The sequence below is a fragment of the Myxine glutinosa genome, chromosome 8 (genome assembly GCF_964187855.1).
Source record: "Myxine glutinosa chromosome 8, kmMyxGlut1.1, whole genome shotgun sequence".
NCBI classification, from domain to species: domain Eukaryota; kingdom Metazoa; phylum Chordata; class Myxini; order Myxiniformes; family Myxinidae; genus Myxine; species Myxine glutinosa.
The window spans coordinates 96,035,521-96,053,801 of record NC_136268.1 but is presented as its reverse complement, the minus strand read 5'-3'; the positions used below and the strand labels follow the sequence as shown (position 1 = coordinate 96,053,801).

The following is an 18,281-nucleotide window of genomic DNA, read 5'->3' as shown; positions in this document are numbered from 1 at the left end:
GCTGCGAACGAGGAGTTATGAGGTGAGAGGTTGATATGGGAATTGAGCAGATAGGGAAACCAACAGTGATCCACACGATGATGTCGATATGGGAATCCCAACGACAAAACAAGATGCACCAAGCGGACGGCCTCTTCGAGGACAAAATGGCAGATCAGCCTATAATGGAGGCGCTTGCTTTCCCGCCAACAATAGCTCACGCTTGGGAATAAAACCTGAGACGCAGGTTTAATTGCAATCGCAATATCGGACGATGTCACGGGCAATCCCTTTCACGGTGTGGAAGAATTGATACTTTTAATTCTCCATTTTGTCATGGTTTACCTGAAACATTTATTTCCTTCAGAAGAGGGAGAAAACATCTCGGCATGACTTTAATGACATCAGGTATACACGGATATTTAAACACATCAGCGGTTACAGGACGAAGTCATCCAGCTCATTATTTCTCCCCAAATCCTTGTACACAAATCATTTATACAGTCTTCAGTTGTTTATCAGAAGGTTGTGTGAGTCTCAAGTTGCAAGGCAGGAGGTTGGGAGGAGGAAGCAAGGGGGCCTTGTGGAGATATCAACACTGACATCACACAGTACTGAGACAACAACATTCTCCAAGGCTCGCATTTCCCAGATATATTAGTTATAAACATCCAGTTCTCCCTCCATAATCCTCGGCCAAGCCGCCTGACATCAAAGGGAGACAGTCTTAAGTAGCCCAACTTACTGCAGCCTAGCATGAGAGCATAGTTATTTTTGTTTTGTTTTTTTGTTTTTTTATGACTCCCTCATACTTCCTTCAGTAAATTGGCTTATATTAGGCCAAGTAAAAAAAAAAAAAAAGTTTCTCGTCCCCGCCCGCTTCCTTTTTGGTCACCGCCTACTTTTATTTACTATTTAATTTTTTTTTTTTTAAATATATACTTGCTTTAAAAAAAATCGTTTTGCGAAGAAACTCGGTCTAAAACTTGCCGTTTCCGGGCGTTTGCTGATCGTATCTTGTGCATTGATGATCTGAACTATTATGGATCCCGCCCTCTAACGGAACTTCCTGGTTAATACATGCTAGGCTTAACGCACACACTTTGTGCTAAAGACGGTCAATTCTCGCAGCGGTTGTGCACTGGGCAAGTGCAATTTACTTGTAAAAATCTTGCATTTCATACTTTTAATGGTACAAATTTGAGTAGGGAATATGACGATATTCGTGTGTGTAAGCATACGTTCGTCGACAAAAGTTTTGAAGTCTTGGTTCGCGAGATCAGTTGTAGATGAGAAGCGAACGTTGAACGATCTCTTCGCTAAATTTGCCAGTGGAGAATTTGACGATGGAGATGACATTGGTGATGGATACCAAACAACGAAAGTAAGTTGGTTAGAATGTTTAAAATGGTTCTCACTTTATGGATGACATGTACAAGATTGACATAAGTCTCACTGGGATTTCTTACTTTAATATTTATGGAACAGACCATAAGATAGACCAAGTCCTATAGTCATTAGTTTCACTATGTGGGGGGAGGGCAAACTGTTGATTAAACATATATTATTTAGTCCCACTTCTGGTTTTGCAAGAGGGAAGGATCAGCCTTCCAATGAAACTACAGTAGTTGTTTTTTTAGGATTTCATCAATCTTTTGGTCTGTTCTCTGAGTAGTCCCCAATATGAACAATTCTAGTACTATTAGTGTATTATTGTGTATTTATATTAAACAAGGACACATACCAAATTTAAACATTGTCATTGTTTCTTTTTTGTTTTATTCAAATATAGTTTGTCCGGTGTAACACATGTCATGTTCCATTGATTGATTCTATTCATATGCCATTTCAGTTAAAACATGTATTTATTTGCTAATTTGGAAATGAAATTGCAGGCCTTTCGGTAACAATCAACGCTGGCATGTTTCACATTACATTGGACAAACTATAGAGTCTTTAAGTCAGCCACAGTGGTCATTCAATTCATGGCAGCCATCTTGGAAAAAAATAGCAAAAAAAATGAAACTAGTGAATAGTAAGGGCCTCCCTCCTCCTTTTTTCAAAAAAGTCCGGACGAGAAACTTTTTTTTTTTTTTACTTGGCCTTATAACTGGCTGCAAATGATTTGTAAGCTCGTTTTTATTTACAACCGATCTGGACACAAGCTTTGATCAATAGTAAAGATTAAATTTACCCACATCATTACTCAATTTACCCACATCATTACTCAATTTACCCACAAGAAGCCTCAACTCATTTGCGACCAATATCAAAAAATTCCGTTCGCAGCCTCGATGCGATTCACGGCTGTCTCTCTCATGGCCGTCTCCTCTCCCTGCCGATCTTTCTCCTCTTTCCTCTTCCGGTTTCTTTGCCGCGTTTTCCTTTTTCCTTCACAAACATTTATTTTTACCTTTTACAAACGTCATCTCCATTTCACGCAGAAATGTTACCAACAATATTACCTGAAACTAAAAATCCTGCAAGTATATAATAAAAACAAAGGCGGAAGCGACGAATCAATAACAGTTCAATTAACATACGTAACATTTCTCTGGTTCTTTGTTCGTTTCTAGTGTACTTATAATACTTTTTATATATATATATGTATATATGTATATATATATATATATATATATATATATATATATATATATATATATATATATATATAATAAATAAATATATATTATATAAATATATACATACACTACATGACCAAAAGTATGTGGACACCCCTTCTAATTTGTGGGTATGGCTGGATATATATAATCAAGCATACAGCCATGCAATCTCCATAGGCAAACAATGGCAGTGGAATGGGTCATACTGAAGAGCTCAGTGACATGCTCCGTGGCAACTTCATAGGATGCCACCTTTCCAACAAGTCAGTTCGTCAAATTTCTGCCCTGCTAGAGCCTCCCAGGTCAACTGTAGGTGCTGTTATTGTGAAGTGGAAACGTCAAGGACCAACAACAGCTCATCCGTGAAGTGCTAGGCCACACAAGCTCACAGAAGGGGATTGCCGAGTGCTGAAGCGCGTCGCGCGTAAGAGAACGCTACCTGCCCGGATGCATAGTGCCAACTGTAAAGTTTGGTGGAGGAGGAATAATGGTCTAGGGCTGTTTTTCGTGGTTTGGGCTAGGCTCATTAGTTCCAGTGAAGGGACATATTAACGCTACAGCATACAATGACATTCTAGACTATTGTGTGCTTCCAACTTTGTGGCAACAGTTTGGGGAAGGACCTTTCCTGCTTCAGCATGACAATGGCCTCGTACACAAAGCGACGTCCATACAGAAATGGTTTGTCGAGATTGGTGTGGAAGAACTTGACTGGCCTGCACAGAGCCCTGACCTCAACCCCATGGAACACCTTTGGGATTAAATGGAACGCCGACTGCGAGCCAGGCCTAATCGCCCAACATCAGTGCCCGACCTCACTAATGCTCTTGTGGCTGAATGGAAGCAAATCCCCACAGCAATGTTCCAACATCTAGTGGAAAGCCTTCCCAGAAGAGTGGAGGCTGTTATAGCAGAAAAGGGGGGGGGGGGGGGGGGGGGACTAACTCCATATTCTTGCCCATGATTTTGGAATTTGTCACTGATCTACACAAAACACCCCATAATGTACAAATGGAATATTAATTTTTAGAAATCTTTACCCAGCATGGACGGTGTGACGTGTTGTTCATGCCGGCTGAGGGCAGATCATTTTACCAAGACCTGATTGGTCCTGTCATTGCCCACCCACTTGTGCGGGGTAGATCCTTGAAAACGTGTTATGCCCTCAGCCGGGGTTCTACAACTGACATCGCCATCACGGCCTGCGGACTGCTGGCCAAACATTTTTTATGTTTACTTTCAAAGAGCATATTGCACTTTCTGTGTGCCTTTGGTGTTAACAAATCCTCAACCTGGCCTCGCCTGCTCACAGGAGGTTTTACACATTATCTTGCTCTATGCTACCTTAAGGTTTGCACTTACCACCATGTCAGCGCACGTTTTACCAGACGAAAAATATCCAATCGAAGAGTAGACTTGAGCGACTAGAAGACACGGACCAAACTATTCTTAAGATGATCTATCTAAGGAGACACTAGGCTTGTGTATTGTAGTACCCCCACCCCTTCCACGTAAATAATATGTTCTCATGTCTTGACTTAAATATCACATATATTTGAGTATATAAAATACCAGAGGATAAAAAGGAAAATGTAACATGATGACAATTGCAAAAGGCTTGCTTTTCCCCCACAACCTTTGTTACCGAGAAAAAAACGCGATTGTAACAAACAAAGGTAAAATTCGGTCGACCGAAATAAATGAACAACATAGAGAAAGACTAAAGTTAGAAAGTGGAAGTTAAGCAATTTGTAAAAGCAAAAATTGTCTCCATTTTGGATATCCAAGAACTACAAACATGCCGTGATTGAATGTGGATGTGACCATCACAGTCAGATTGTCATTAAAATTGAAGGAGTATTATTAAGGTTTTCAATTCTCGGCATGCTTCAAAGTTTGAGAATTATCACTAAAAAGCATGTAATAGCGAGCGTGTTGCATAGTGGCGGCATTTCCATGAGCCTCGATATGAGATATAAGCACACCTGCCAACAGTGGCATTAGGCCGAGGCTTCAGACTTTGGCTTGCTCACAGGTTGTACCGTCGAAGAAACTGTTCCGACCCATCATTTTTGACAGGCATTTCTACTAGTAAAACTTAAACACACTGTCACACACATTATAGACACACTGAAACTTCGATAATGTGCAGCAGATTAATGAACTGCTTCACAAGCAAGGGCCATAAACATGCTCTCCACTTTACATTATATGGACAGTTTTTCTTTTTTACTTTTGGACTTTCTTCCCTCAAAGAAAGGAAGTGCATCTCATTTGCCACCTGTTGCTGAAGACAAACAGTTTATGGGTTTGATCGCAGGCCTCAAATTCTTGAGCCTGAAAGGGCAAAATAACTGTCGTTGGGTAGTTTATTTGACAAACTGACCCATTTATAACTATTCTCCATCTTTATCTGGCAGCTGAGAGACTCAGGTGCTTCATTAGTGAGAGTAACAGGAAAATTTGTGGCTAAAGTGACTGCGCAGGCTTTTCTCATTGAGGGAAGGCAGTCCATATAATTTAAGGCCATTTTGTCTGCATAATTAAACATTGTAGTTTGTGCATTGTAGCAGCAGCTGCTCTTGTTCACAATGTGGTGATGTAGTGTTCCTCATTTGAAGGGCACAGCAGAGCAGAAATAGAACATCACTCGGACGCCTTTGATGAGAAGTTGTAACAACGTTGCCTTCTGATTGATCTCGGAAACCATTCTCATCGATTTTAAATCTTCAAATGCATTGCCGAAGCAGGTTCCTCATGAGGCTCGTTTGCACCACATCTTGGAGGCCACTTTGGACCGATACCGGCAGATTGCATGAAATTGTGTTCCCAAGTGACTTCGAAGACCATGTGTCCCAAGTGGCCTCGAAGATGTTGTGTAAACGAGCCTAAGATGAGGAAGGTGGGTGGGATTGCAAGCACCAGTGCACCGTTTTACCTCTTCTGCTTCCCGTCCACAAACAGTTCCTCCAATGATTCGAGACTCTCAAAAGGTGGTGAAACTCAATGTGTTGATTAACCATGACATCACTCTGGAGTGTTTTGCGGATGGCACACCGTCTCCCATCATTCAGTGGTACAAGGATGGAAGGTATGGACTCGCACCTAAACTTGCATATTTGGATGACTGGTCAATAAGTGAGTGTATTTTCATTTCCCTGATCAAAGCTGATAATAGGGTTTTCCAATAATTCTATTGATGTAAACACCAGATGATCAAGCTTTCAAATGATAGTGGGAGTAAACCTGGAAGTTCATATTACCTTTCAAAACAAACTCTGCATTCTTCACTTTATCATCGTTTAGAAGCAGCAAGCTCGTAATGATTGTTTAATTTGTCCAGAAAGATTTTAATTCGTCCATAAAGAGAAACAGTTTCAGTTGGTTTGGTCATGTGTTGAGGAAGGATGAAAGTGACTGGTTACCCTGCACTCGCGAAGCGAAAGGCAGGGTTAAGCATTCGGGTCTGTCCGTACGTGCGTGCGTGCGTGTCTGCATTTTAAAAATTCATTTTCTCGGCAACCGTTGGTCCGATTGACATGAAATTTTCACCATAGGATGGACTCCTCCTGTAGAATATTTTAGTGAATATTATGACGTCACAGGTCACGTGGTACCGGCGCCATCTTGGAAAAAAACAAAAAAACTTGCACCTCTATATCTCAAAAACCACTGCACATAAATAATTGAGACAGGTCTCATTGCAAAGAACTCCATGCCGAATGACATATGTGAATGATGACGTCATAGGGGCCGCCGTTATGACGTCATAATTCGACAAGTAAAAAACTTTATCCAATCAGGATGAAATTTCTTGAGCATCTTCTCGGTATAAATTGATGCAGAAATAAAATTATAATAACGTCGTAGGTCACGTGGTTCGGCCACCATATTGCTTGAGTGAAAAGCCTGAAAAACCACTAAAATCCAATTTTCTCCAAAACGACTGAACAGATCGAGGCAAAACTTTGCAAGCAGAATCACATACCCATGACAAACAAAAAAGTCAATGAGCATGACGTCATGTGTCACATGGTTTTGGAGTTATGACGTTTTTAAGCATAAACCTTTAAAACCTAGCTCCTCCCTCATTTTTGATCCTATCGAGGGGAAACTTCAAAGATGTGTTCAGCATATCGGTCTACTAAAATGACCTTTTGGAACATGCGATAAGTGACGTGGTTTGGCAGACATAAATAATTAAACGAAAATATTTTTTAAAAATTATAACTCTTGAACTGCTTCATTGATCGACGTGAAACTTTATATTGTAGTAGAGATAATGAAGTGTAACAAGTCTGAAAAAATTCAAGATGATTGGATGTACGGTCTGGAAGCAAGAAGTTGCTATTTTGTGAAGAAGAAGAGTTTTCTGGAGAAGGACATGGAATTAATTATCACACTGCACATGACGTGCAGGCAAAGTATGGAGCGACCTCACGGGGTCATTTTGACTTCAAATAAAATTATGATTTCAGATTTGTCAATCGCTGAGGTATATTAACACACAACCAAAACAGATTTGGCGAACTTCCGACGATTTTTGACGAAAATATAACATTTGTGTCTGCATTTCAGTAAAGTAAAGTGTGTGCCGTGTCAGCATTTTAAAAATTGAAATGTGGCTCATTGTAGATAACTCCATATGGGAAATAGGTGTTGTTAACGATGACGTCGTTGGTGCCATAATTACGACGTCATAATTCGACAGGAACAAAGCTTAGTCTGATCAGTTTGAAATTTATTGAGCATGATCTATGCAACAATTATTTAGAGAATATAAATTTATGATGTCATCGCTCACGTGGTCTGCCAGCCACATTGGATCAAAAAAAAGAGAAACGTTCAAAAATAGAAGAGTTGGCTCACACCAAGTTGATTGTGCAGGGTAAGTATTCTATGAATACCATCTCGTTGAGAAGAGTGATGGAAATGAATGTAGAAGGTAGTAGAGGACGGAAAACACCAAGAAATACTTGGCTAAAGGTGGTGGAAGAAGAAATGCGGGCAAGGGGGTTAACAAGGGGAGATGCAGAAAATAGGGCAAAATGGAGAAGATTGTCATGGGGACCGCAAGGCTAACCCCCGCTCTAGCAGGGAAAATGGTCTTAAAATGTCTGTTGTTGTTGTTGTATAAAGATTTGAAGTGGGAGCAGGCTAAGTCTCGCCAGCATTAAAGCATCGACAATGAAAAAGAAATGGACTCTATGTTCATGTGATTATATTAGTGTGGCCACACCACCTGGTCACCTATTCTATGTATTACATATTTCGTGCTGTGTACCTTTTAATTGTGGATTGCGCTGTCACTTTGCAGTCCCATAACCTCAACTGATCCTTTGGTTGAAGTTGCAAATGACGGTCAACGTCTTCGACTGCTGGCCGCCCGTGCTGTTGACCGGGGTCACTACCAGTGCCTTGCGGGGAATGCCGCTGGACGCAAAAGCAAAGATTTTAGGCTGAATGTCCACGGTACATGTGATAGTGGTTTCCGACAACGCATTCCTCATCAACATCGTTGCTATTGTTGATACTTTTAAAATCTGTCTTAATTACAGAACCATCCTCAAACGTCTAAAAGCGCCATTTTTCCTTTTGTTACTGCAGAACCTCCATTCATCCAAGGAGCAAATGGAACAACCGTAGTGAGGCCTTTGGAGGGCTCGCGAGTGCTGATGGAGTGCAATGTACGTGGAGTTCCACTACCAAGCGTGGTATGGCAGAAACTCGGGCAGAATGCAACTCTAGGAGTAAACGTGGACAAGCTGGGAAACTCATTGGAGATCCGAGCAGCCAACAAGCACCATGACGGCTTCTACATTTGCAAGGCGAATAGTGCGGCGGGCTCGGCCGAGAGGCGCTTCCGGGTGCTTGTGCGAAGTGAGTCTCACTATGTTTTTATGTGTGAAGTGAGCCTCATAGTGAGTGGTGTGCCCACTCCGCAAAGATTGGTTTCTTGTCAGCACACTTATTGGGATGCGAGAACCAATGTATTTTTCAGAACCGTCCATATTGCCTTGAGCAACAGTAGCAAATGTAGATGCAACCGGAAAGGGTGGGGAATGAGTAACCAGAGTAACCACACCCAACATGATCGTCATCATCATCATCATCATCATCATCATCATCATCATCATCATCATCATCATCATCATGATCAGCATGATCAAGCTCACCCTCTTCTACAACACCAACATTCTAACGTAAATCCTGTTTGAACTAGTTGCAATGGCTACCTATTCAGCAGCAAGCTTATCCGCTTGAACAGAGTCAACATATTCACTTACATCAGCCTCACTCATCCTAGTATATCCAATTTTGAAAGCTACAGTAATTTCAGTCGCACTCTCCTTACGCCGAATGCATTAAACTAACTCGGTGATGCACACCAATAGCATTACTACCACCCTTCTTAAGCAGGTTAGAATCCTCCGGAATCATCTCATTTACAGCTATCTCACATGATTTCGTAATTGTGGGACTTCCAATAATTATACACCGCTCCTTTCCTATGCCATCTCCAGGCGCTGCATCGGTGCCCGGACGTGCGCTGAAAGGGAGTACTCATTTTTCACTCTGGTTTCTTCCTTGTTTTCTTGTTGTACACCACTCCTTTCCTATGCCATCTCCAGGCGCTGCATGACGTCATTGCCGGCACTGAAGGGGGCCGGGCAATGACGCACGCTGAAAGGCAGTACTCAGTTTTCACTCCGGTTGTTTGTTTGTTTGTTTGTCCAACAACAAGCTGAAATTTTGGCCCAATAGTGAACAAGTGCTTTGGCAACAACTGTATCTTTTTGTTTTTTGATTAATCGATTAATTGATTAGTTACTTAATTATTATCGATTAATTAAGTACTTATTTATTTCCTTTCTCTTCTGGGTAATATCTCAGGCACCATTTGAGCTAGGAAGCTGATATTTGGACATGCCAATGACCAAGTGATGTGGCTATGAAGGATCTTTTGGATTTATTGATTAAGCAATTAATCGATTAATTATTTATAGATTAATCAATTAATTATTTGATTTTTTCGATTAATGACCTATTTAATTAATTTTCAAAAAGTTACAGCTTCGAATGAAGCACTGGTGGTTTAGGTATGCCATTGGCCAATTGATTAAAATATATTTTATGATCATTATTTATTCATTTTAATTATGCAATTAATCAATCAATTGTTGTACACCTCTCCCTCCCAATACAGTCTCTATGAGCTGCACGGTGGTATCGCCGGGTGCCGAAGGCGCCCCGGCAATGCCGCGCTGGAGGATATTAATTTATTTGGCATGTGGGCGGTGTACTTTGAATGCATCTGTAGGCTACTTGTTTATGTAACTTTTTCTATTCTGAAAAATATATTGATAATATGAGAATGTTATCAGAAATATCAGAGTACAATATGCCAGAGGCATCACGTCTTTCTTCAGTATTGGCAAATATGTTATCTGTGAGTTTATATCATAGAACATACATACATACATTATATATACAAACACACACACACACACATGATAAAATAAAAATATATAATGCATGCGATTGTACAAGAACAACCCCCAAATAATCAAACTGATTGAGAAAGAAATGGAGCTATGGAACACCACACTGATATTACAGCACTCGGAAGAAAATATTAAAATACCAGAAGTGAAGATATGATGTGGGATCTTCCAGGATGACAGCCTTTCACTCTTCCTGTTTTGCCTGACCCTGGACACACTGGGCAACCTCATTAATGAGTAAGGACATGGATACAACCTAAAGCCCAATAAGAAAACTTCCAAAGAGACAGGAATGGCGATATATCTACTATGCATGAATGATTTTAAATTATTTGCACCAAATGATGAGAAATTGGCAGAACAACTTAAATTAGTGAAATGGTACTCTGACGACATTCAAATGGAATTTGTCCGAGATAGGGGTGCCAAGTGCACATTCTCGTACAAGGTAGACCAAGAAAAACGGACAACATAAAAATCGACCAAGATATAATAATACAGGATCTAGACAATAAAGCATCATAAAAATACCTCGGAGTAGAAGAGGACCACCAAATGTCACAAACGATCCAAATGGAGTCACAAACAATCCAACAAACCAAATATGTCAAAGCAGCATTATTATCACCCTTCTTAAGCAGGTTAGAATCCTCCGGAATCATTTCATTTACAGCTATCTCACATGTTTTGGTAACTAAAGAGGGTAAAGACCCATTCTGTGACAGATAATAAGGTGAGACTCAACAGCAAATATAGGTTTACGGGAACAGTTCAATATGCCAGCCTTGGCAGTTTCTGCTTCGCCAATACACTCAGCATAAGCCACTACTTTTATATTCTTTGTTATTTTAGAAGTGTGTTCACATCCAATATTATGTTCACATAGATGTTCATTAGATTCCTGGCAATGCTGGGTACCTTTGTTAGTAATGAATAATTCTCTTCCACCTGCCAAGTTCCTCCAAGCATCACGGGAGCTGGAGAAACACCTGAGAGGAGACAAGTTGTTGTGAAGAGCTCCGTGAGCTTGGAATGTGATGCTTCGGGACACCCTATCCCTGAGGTTTACTGGCTCCATGAGGGAAGGGCTGCGAGTGGCCGTGTAAGCAAGAATGGTCAGTGGTTGGAGATACTGCAAGTCTCGGAGAGCGATGGTGGCCAGTACACGTGTGTGGCCCGTAATGATGCAGGAGAACAGGAGAAGAAATTCATCGTGGATATACTAGGTAAAAGGATTCTGGTGTCGGTCTTATTACCTCCACCACCGAAGGTAGACGGAGGTTATGCTTTCACCCGCCTGTGTGTTTGGCTGTGTGTGTGTTTGTTACTTGGCAAAAAAAAAAAAAGTTGGGGACAAGTATGTTGATCGCGCTGGTTTGTGTGTGTGTTTGTTTGTCTGTCCGTTCACTTATATTTGCGGACAGACATTGTTACTACAGGTAACAATTTTAAACCGAACTTCACGAAACTTCACCAAATGGTAGAGTTCGTGGTCCGACAAAATCCTATATATTTTTGAGGTCAAAAGGTCAAAAAGTCAACATAGGCCAAAGGTCAACCACTTTCTTCAAATTTCTAAAATCCCCAATTGTCATCTGATTGACTTGATATTTGAATAGGATTTACATATCAGCTAACTGAATTCAACCACCAACTATTTTTGAGATCAGCATAGGCCAAAAGGTCAACAACCTTTTCTAAAATCCTCAATTTTCATCCGATTCACTTGAAATTTGAATAGGATTTACATATCGGCTAACTGAATTCAACCACCAACTATTTTTGAGATCAGCATAGGCCAAAAGGTCAACATAGGCCAAAGGTCAACCACTTTTTTTCAAATTTCTAAAATCCTCAATGTTTATCCAATTGACTTGAAATCTGTAAAATATTTGCATATCAGCGAACTGAAACCAACCACCAACTATTTTGAGGTCAACATAGGCTGAAAGGTCAACATCGGCCAGATTTCTAAAATTGCCAATTTTCATCTGATTTGAGGAAGATTTGCATATCAGGTCACATAAGTCAACCAATTATTTTTGATGTCAAAAGGATGCTCTACTGAGTGCCATTCTACTTTGTTCTCTTTAGCGAAGTGTCGCTCTATGAGTGATTTTTCATCTGTTTGTTTGTTTGTCTGTCTGTGTTTGTTTGTCTGTCTGTCTGTTTGTCTGTCTGTTTGTCTGTCTTTCTGTCTGCTTGGCTGTCTGTCTGTGAACAGCTTATCACAAAACGTTATGGATGGATTTGGACCAAATTTGGTGGACAGATTGAGTGTGTGACAAGAATGAATTGATTCAATTTCGGTGAAGATCAGAATCTGGATCAAATACATTTTTTTAACTTTATAAGTGATTTTAGCCTCACCATTGAAAGCTGTGGCTAAAAACGATATTGCATGATATTTGAAAAGGTGGTGGACGAGGTATGACAAAACTAGGATGAGTTGGGTATGTGATAAGAATGATGACCAATATCACACAATACCATATCACACTTTACTTAAAATCTTTCTTCTTTTTTTCTTAAAAACATCTCTTCTCGCCCTCCTTTATGAATCCCCTCCCCCCACCCATTCCATCCACACTCCTTTGTCATACCCAACCCTCCCCCTTTTTCATATCCACCCACTCCCTCTCCCCTTTGTTATACTCGTCACACCCAACCCCCCATCACCCAGTTCCCCCAGCAGTGAGTGGAGCTAACATCATAGAGAAGACTTCTGTGAAGCTCCATTCACGTCTAGTGCTGCACTGTGAAGCCACTGGACTTCCTGAGCCTCAGCTCACGTGCGTTGGTTGTTTCATTGAATTGTCTATTAGACTGTCAATGAGTGATTTAACATTTGTGACATTTCTGTGTACTTTTAAACATTTAGCCATAACCTAACAAACTGCAACTTTTGCTTGGGTTGATTCAAGAAAAACTCGACTTTGATTTCAGAAAACAAAATTTTCAATAGGAGGCGCTAATTTTTAGGTCATCTCATCTCGATTCTCAAAGACATGAACTTGTAAAATGGGTCGCCATGCCGGATGTCTGTCGTCCGTCCGTTAACTGTTTGCTATTTTTGCTACTCCTCCATTATCACCCAGCTGATTTTTCTGAAATTTGACATGAATCCATGACGGCAGCCCGCATAATCGGTTAGGCTTCGATTTTTCGATTTCGGATCATGGGGGCTCCCAGGGTTGGGGGTGAGGGTAGGGAGTGGGGGGGGGGGGGGTTACCCACGAAAACTTCAGATCCATAATCTTCCATTATTTACCAACCGATTGCTCTGAAACCCAATACAATCCTGCTACTCGATGGTCCGCAGGATCGCTTGGACTTCGATTTTTCGATTTTGATATTTTGATTTCAGATCATGGGGGTTCCCACGGGGAGAGGGATTTACCCCCTAAAACTTTGTATCCCTACTGACGCGATAACTTGAGAACGGCTGAATGGATCCAAGTCAAACTTGGTGCAGGTATATATAGTAACGTAAAGATGAACCGATTATTTACCAACTGATTGGTCTGAAACCCGATGCAGCCATTCTACTCCATAGTCCGCTGGATCACTCGGTCTTAGATTTTTCGATTACAGATTAGGGGGCTCCCAAAGGGGTCCACATCAGCACACAAATCAGCCCAGGTCTGAACTACAACCCTCAGGAGATGACCGTCAGCCACTCGGGGCTATTTATTGGTGTTACGAGTGTGTTCTGGAAAGGTGGTGAGAAAGAGGAGGAAATACAGGGGGTACCTTCATCCCTGGCAACAATCCTAACGAAAGGTTAAATTGTCTGAGATGAAGAAAGCTTGTCAATACTTTTTAATTCTAGTCACCACATTCCATATCAAAATTCTGTATTACAACCTTTCCCTCCCGAGCTACCAAAAAGGTCAATGAGATTATTGATTAGAATTATTATTGCATGATCGATGGAGAAACAACAGCAACTGTGCTCAAATCTCAGTCCTCAAAGCACTTTATTCCACAGCTGAAAATGTCTTCCTTAAACTTGGAGGTAACGCAGCCCTTAATGTAATCACAGTTACAGTGTTGCCTGGTGTTGGCTTAGCGGTTAGGGTGCCGGCTTGGGATCCTAGGATCATGGGTTCGAATCCCGGTCGATCGCTGAATTAACGCCAGGGGGGTTGACTCAGCCTGTCATCCTTCCGAGGTCGGCAAATTGAGTACCAGCTTGCTGGGATGAATGATCACGGTGTGTACCCCGATTTAGAATAGGTACACCGTATCCCTGCGCATCGTAAGAGCATGACCAAGGGTTGGCGTCAGGAAAGGCATCCGGCCATAAAAACATTGCCTCAAACAGGGAACCATGATTGTCATGGGGCCCGCAAGGCTAACCCCTGCTCTATCGGGGAAAATGGCCTTAAAACGATCATTCATTCATTCATTCATTCAGTTACAGTAAAAGCATTGTCAGGAACTATTCCATCACCAATCTTAACTTTGGACCTGAATTAACTGTGGCCTTCCAGGTGGTTTAAAGAAGGGAAACAGTTGACTGGAATGAGCATTTCTACAAATGGACGTCTGGTGATCACTAATGTTCGAGATCAGGATGGTGGACGTTACACGTGCAAAGCAAGAAACAAGGCTGGTGAACATTCACGTCATTATGACGTCATTGTGCTCGGTAAGACTGCCCTTATTGTTGTGAAATGTATGAGGATGAAATACTAAACACTTTGTACTTGATTATTTTGTCACTCTGGGAATAGTTTGGGTTCAAAGAGTAAACTTTCAAAATAAAACTAACTGCTAAACAAAAGTGACTGTTGTTTAAACATTTTTAAATCTACACTATAAGAGAGACGTTTGTCTGTCTGTCTGTGTTTCCGTCTGAGATAGCCAAACAGGTATTTGTCAAACTTTCTGAGGTTCATCAGTGATTGCCATGGAGTGTTTTAAGCAAAAAAAAAAAATTGACTTTTTTATGCCTCTTCCGACGAAGTCGCCGGAGGCATTATGTTTTCAGGTTGTCCGTCCAGCTGTCTGTCCGAGTGTCCGTCCATCCGTGCATCCATCCGTCTGTGATAGGTTTTCGTTATTGTGATAACTTTGGAACGGCTGAAGGGATCCAACTCAAACTTGGTGCAGCTATATATAATGAGGTAAAGATGAACTGATTAGATTTTGATTTTGGGGTCACGAGGTCAAAGGTCAGAGGTCGTGTTGGGTAAAAATCCTGTTACCGCGATAACTTGTGAACCAGTGATGGGATTTTCACCAAAGTTGGTACATAGTGGGGGGGCCAATGTTTTCCCGTTGAATTCAAATGTTAATTTGTGGACACTGGTTGGGTTGTCTTTAGGGATGATAGAAGTTGTAGAAAAAATATGTCTCCATTTTTTTCAAGTTCTTTATAGCGGCCATTTTGGATTATCAAAATGGCGTTTGTTGAAAACCGAAATTGTCATTATCTTGGCTTCTAAATGACCTAGAGTGTTAATTTTGGTGTCCAAATGTACATATTTGCGGATACTTAATCCAATAAACACACATTTATACACCTACATATGATCAAAAGGGTTCTTATGGCAGCCATCTTGGATTTTCACGCACTTATGCCAACACATATATATATTTTTTTCCATCATTTTCACTTCTAAATCACATAAAGGCTGGACTTTAGTGTTCAAATGTACACTTATAATGTCTTTGTGCAATATTTTTAGTTGGCAGTGTTCATTGTTACATTGAAGGATCTCCATCCTCCTCATCATCAGTGTTATCGATTCCCATGGGGCGCTCCTGACCCGTGTTACCACACACCTCTTCATCTGCCCCACACATACACATCTCAGAACAGTTGAGATGCTGAGACCTGCATGAGCAGTGAGACATGCATTGGGTCTTCTTGCAGTTACATTTGATTAGATGTGTGATGGCAGCTGGGGCTGGAGGGTCCTTGGTTGTGATGGGCACCAGCTGATCTCCTTCTGCTCTCCATCCATGTTCTGTTGGTTGTGGAAGCTGGGGGTCCGGTACATCAGCCTGATGCCACACCATGGCCTGGAAATGTGCACGAGCAATGGCTTCATGTAAAGCTCCCCGTGTTGGTGGCAGCTTCTGTGCCTCTAGCTGTTTCTTGGTAAACAGTCTCCACCTCAGCTTGCCCACATCCACAACTGTAGTACGAGGCTCATACAGCTGGCATACAAATGCCTCAATGTCACTTTCTGTGTCAGCTCTCAGCTCCTCAGAGGCCCCAAGGTCATGAAACGCAGATACCACCTCAACAGAGCACCTATTGAGGGCTTGCCAACATGTGAGCTTTCCCTTGCCGGCAAACCGACCAGTCTGGTCTGCTCCCGTGAATGCATGGAATCCTGGTAGGGCTGCAGCCTTCCTGACACCAAGTTCATGTACTATTGGTTCCAGTGAGATTTGCCTCTTCTTGTTCCCCACACCCGTGATGAAGTATGTGTCTTTGCATAGTTCATGGTACCGGTGGAGTGCTAGGATGAATACATCAGTATCAGGTGACTGAATGTACAGCTGTGTTGCACCTCTTCGGACGGCATCTAGACTGTGAAGAAAGATCCTCGTATCAGCCTCCTCCTGGGAGCTACGGAGATGCTGTACATCCATGCAGTTGGAGAAGACATCCTGCCTTGAAGTGACGATGAAGACCTTGGTAGTCCCCTCAAAGTGACACAGAGCTTTCTTTGCCAGATAGACAGTTAGCTCATCTTTGGTGTTGGTGTGCGACAGGAACTGTTTTGCTGTCAGTTTCCCAATCGGGGTGCTGTCTTGAACGTGGTAAGCAGTGGGCGGCTTGCCACCTTGGCGCCTCTCCCGTGTGGCCTCTTTCAGTGAATTTGGCAGATCATATCGGTCAAACACGAGGTGGACTTCATCATACCCGTTGGTCTTGCAGTCCAGTGTTGCATTGAAATGGCCAGCCCACTGGGCACATGTTTTGACCCATTGTGGCTTACCCATTGCTTGCACTAATGCCATGCCGTCTATGACAGTCACCTTCTTGGGAGGGGGTGGAGTATGTTCAGGATTGTCGTCGTCTGGCTGCTGACCAGTGCCAGTTGACTTCTTGGGTAGATCTTCTAGGATGCCCATGAGCTTGCTTTTGTCTGTGCATGGTAGTAGTGTCCCAGCCATTGCAAAGAGGGTTCGTGGAAGCGCGGTGAATTCATATTGACCTATGGCATCCTTCAAGTTGATCTCTGGTCGTGAGCGGGCCACGATCAGCATGCGCGCAAACAGTGACCTGTCGTCTTTCAGCTCTACAACCTTGTCTGCCAGTTTGTGCTTCACAGCTTTCCTGGCACTCTTCCACATCTTCAGTTTGACCTTTCCCATTCTGGCCCAAAGGTTGATTTCATTTGTGTTGATGCGCTCTGCAACAAACGTGTTATACGCTTTCTGACCAATCTCATCTTGGTTGCAGACATCCTTCTGTACTTCAGCTGGCATCACCACCTTGGTGATGATAGTCGTCAGGTCTTCACCCTCATGCGTCATGGGATTCATGGACTCTCTGATCACATTCTTCAGTCGACGAATGCTGTCTTCCTGCCGAGCCCAGACTGTGGTTGATAGGTCGTGGTGCTCCTTGCGTGTAGCTGATTGTGAGCCAGCCATCTGACGGGCTTCTTCAGCAAGCCTACTCAGCTCTGGTGCTGTCAGAAAGAACCTTTCGCGGGCACTGGCATTCTGGGTAATGCCCACAATACCCCCTGTCACCTTCATGATCCTGTTGATGTGCTCCAGTGCATGGTCCACACCTACAGCACAGAAGGGGATTTCATTCTTATGGACACTGAAGTTCCCATCCATGAACTCTTGGTAGATCCCTGGATCTGTCATCTTCAGGGCCTTCATCTCTGCAAGGTACCGGGGAGTCAGCCTGGCATATTTCTGTTTGTCATGTGCAAAGAAGTATATGCACATCTCATCCAGTGAAGACAGGTGAAGCTCAAATTGTCCATCACGGGTGGCACGGATGAATGTGTATATCAGCATTATCATCCGCATGTAGCGTCGCACAAACTTGAACAGTGGACTCTTGGCTTCTTTCCTCTCATCAAACTTTGCCATGGCCTCCAAGACTTCGTTTGACTCGAGGACAGCTAGCATGTTGTTCTGCGCGCTTGTCATCTCCTCTCGGTTGTGTAGATGACAGCTCTGGGCA

At 42.2% G+C, this 18,281-nt stretch overlaps 1 protein-coding gene across 4 annotated transcripts in view; it reads left to right on the top strand.

Annotated features, from left to right (window-relative positions):
• Positions 1 to 18,281, top strand: part of HMCN1 (hemicentin 1) — a 451,947-nt gene that overhangs the window by 138,896 nt on the left and 294,770 nt on the right. For all 4 annotated transcript variants that reach the window (XR_013624351.1, XM_078783554.1, XM_078783553.1 and 1 more), the window contains exons 28-33: positions 5,568 to 5,694; positions 7,921 to 8,075; positions 8,211 to 8,483; positions 11,065 to 11,334; positions 12,792 to 12,900; positions 14,605 to 14,762. Coding sequence is in view for 3 of the 4 variants with exons in the window: in XM_078783554.1 (XP_078639680.1) it covers positions 5,568 to 5,694; positions 7,921 to 8,075; positions 8,211 to 8,483; positions 11,065 to 11,334; positions 12,792 to 12,900; positions 14,605 to 14,762 (1,092 nt within the window). In the remaining variant the exon portion in view is untranslated. The remainder of the gene's footprint in view (positions 1 to 5,567; positions 5,695 to 7,920; positions 8,076 to 8,210; positions 8,484 to 11,064; positions 11,335 to 12,791; positions 12,901 to 14,604; positions 14,763 to 18,281) is intronic.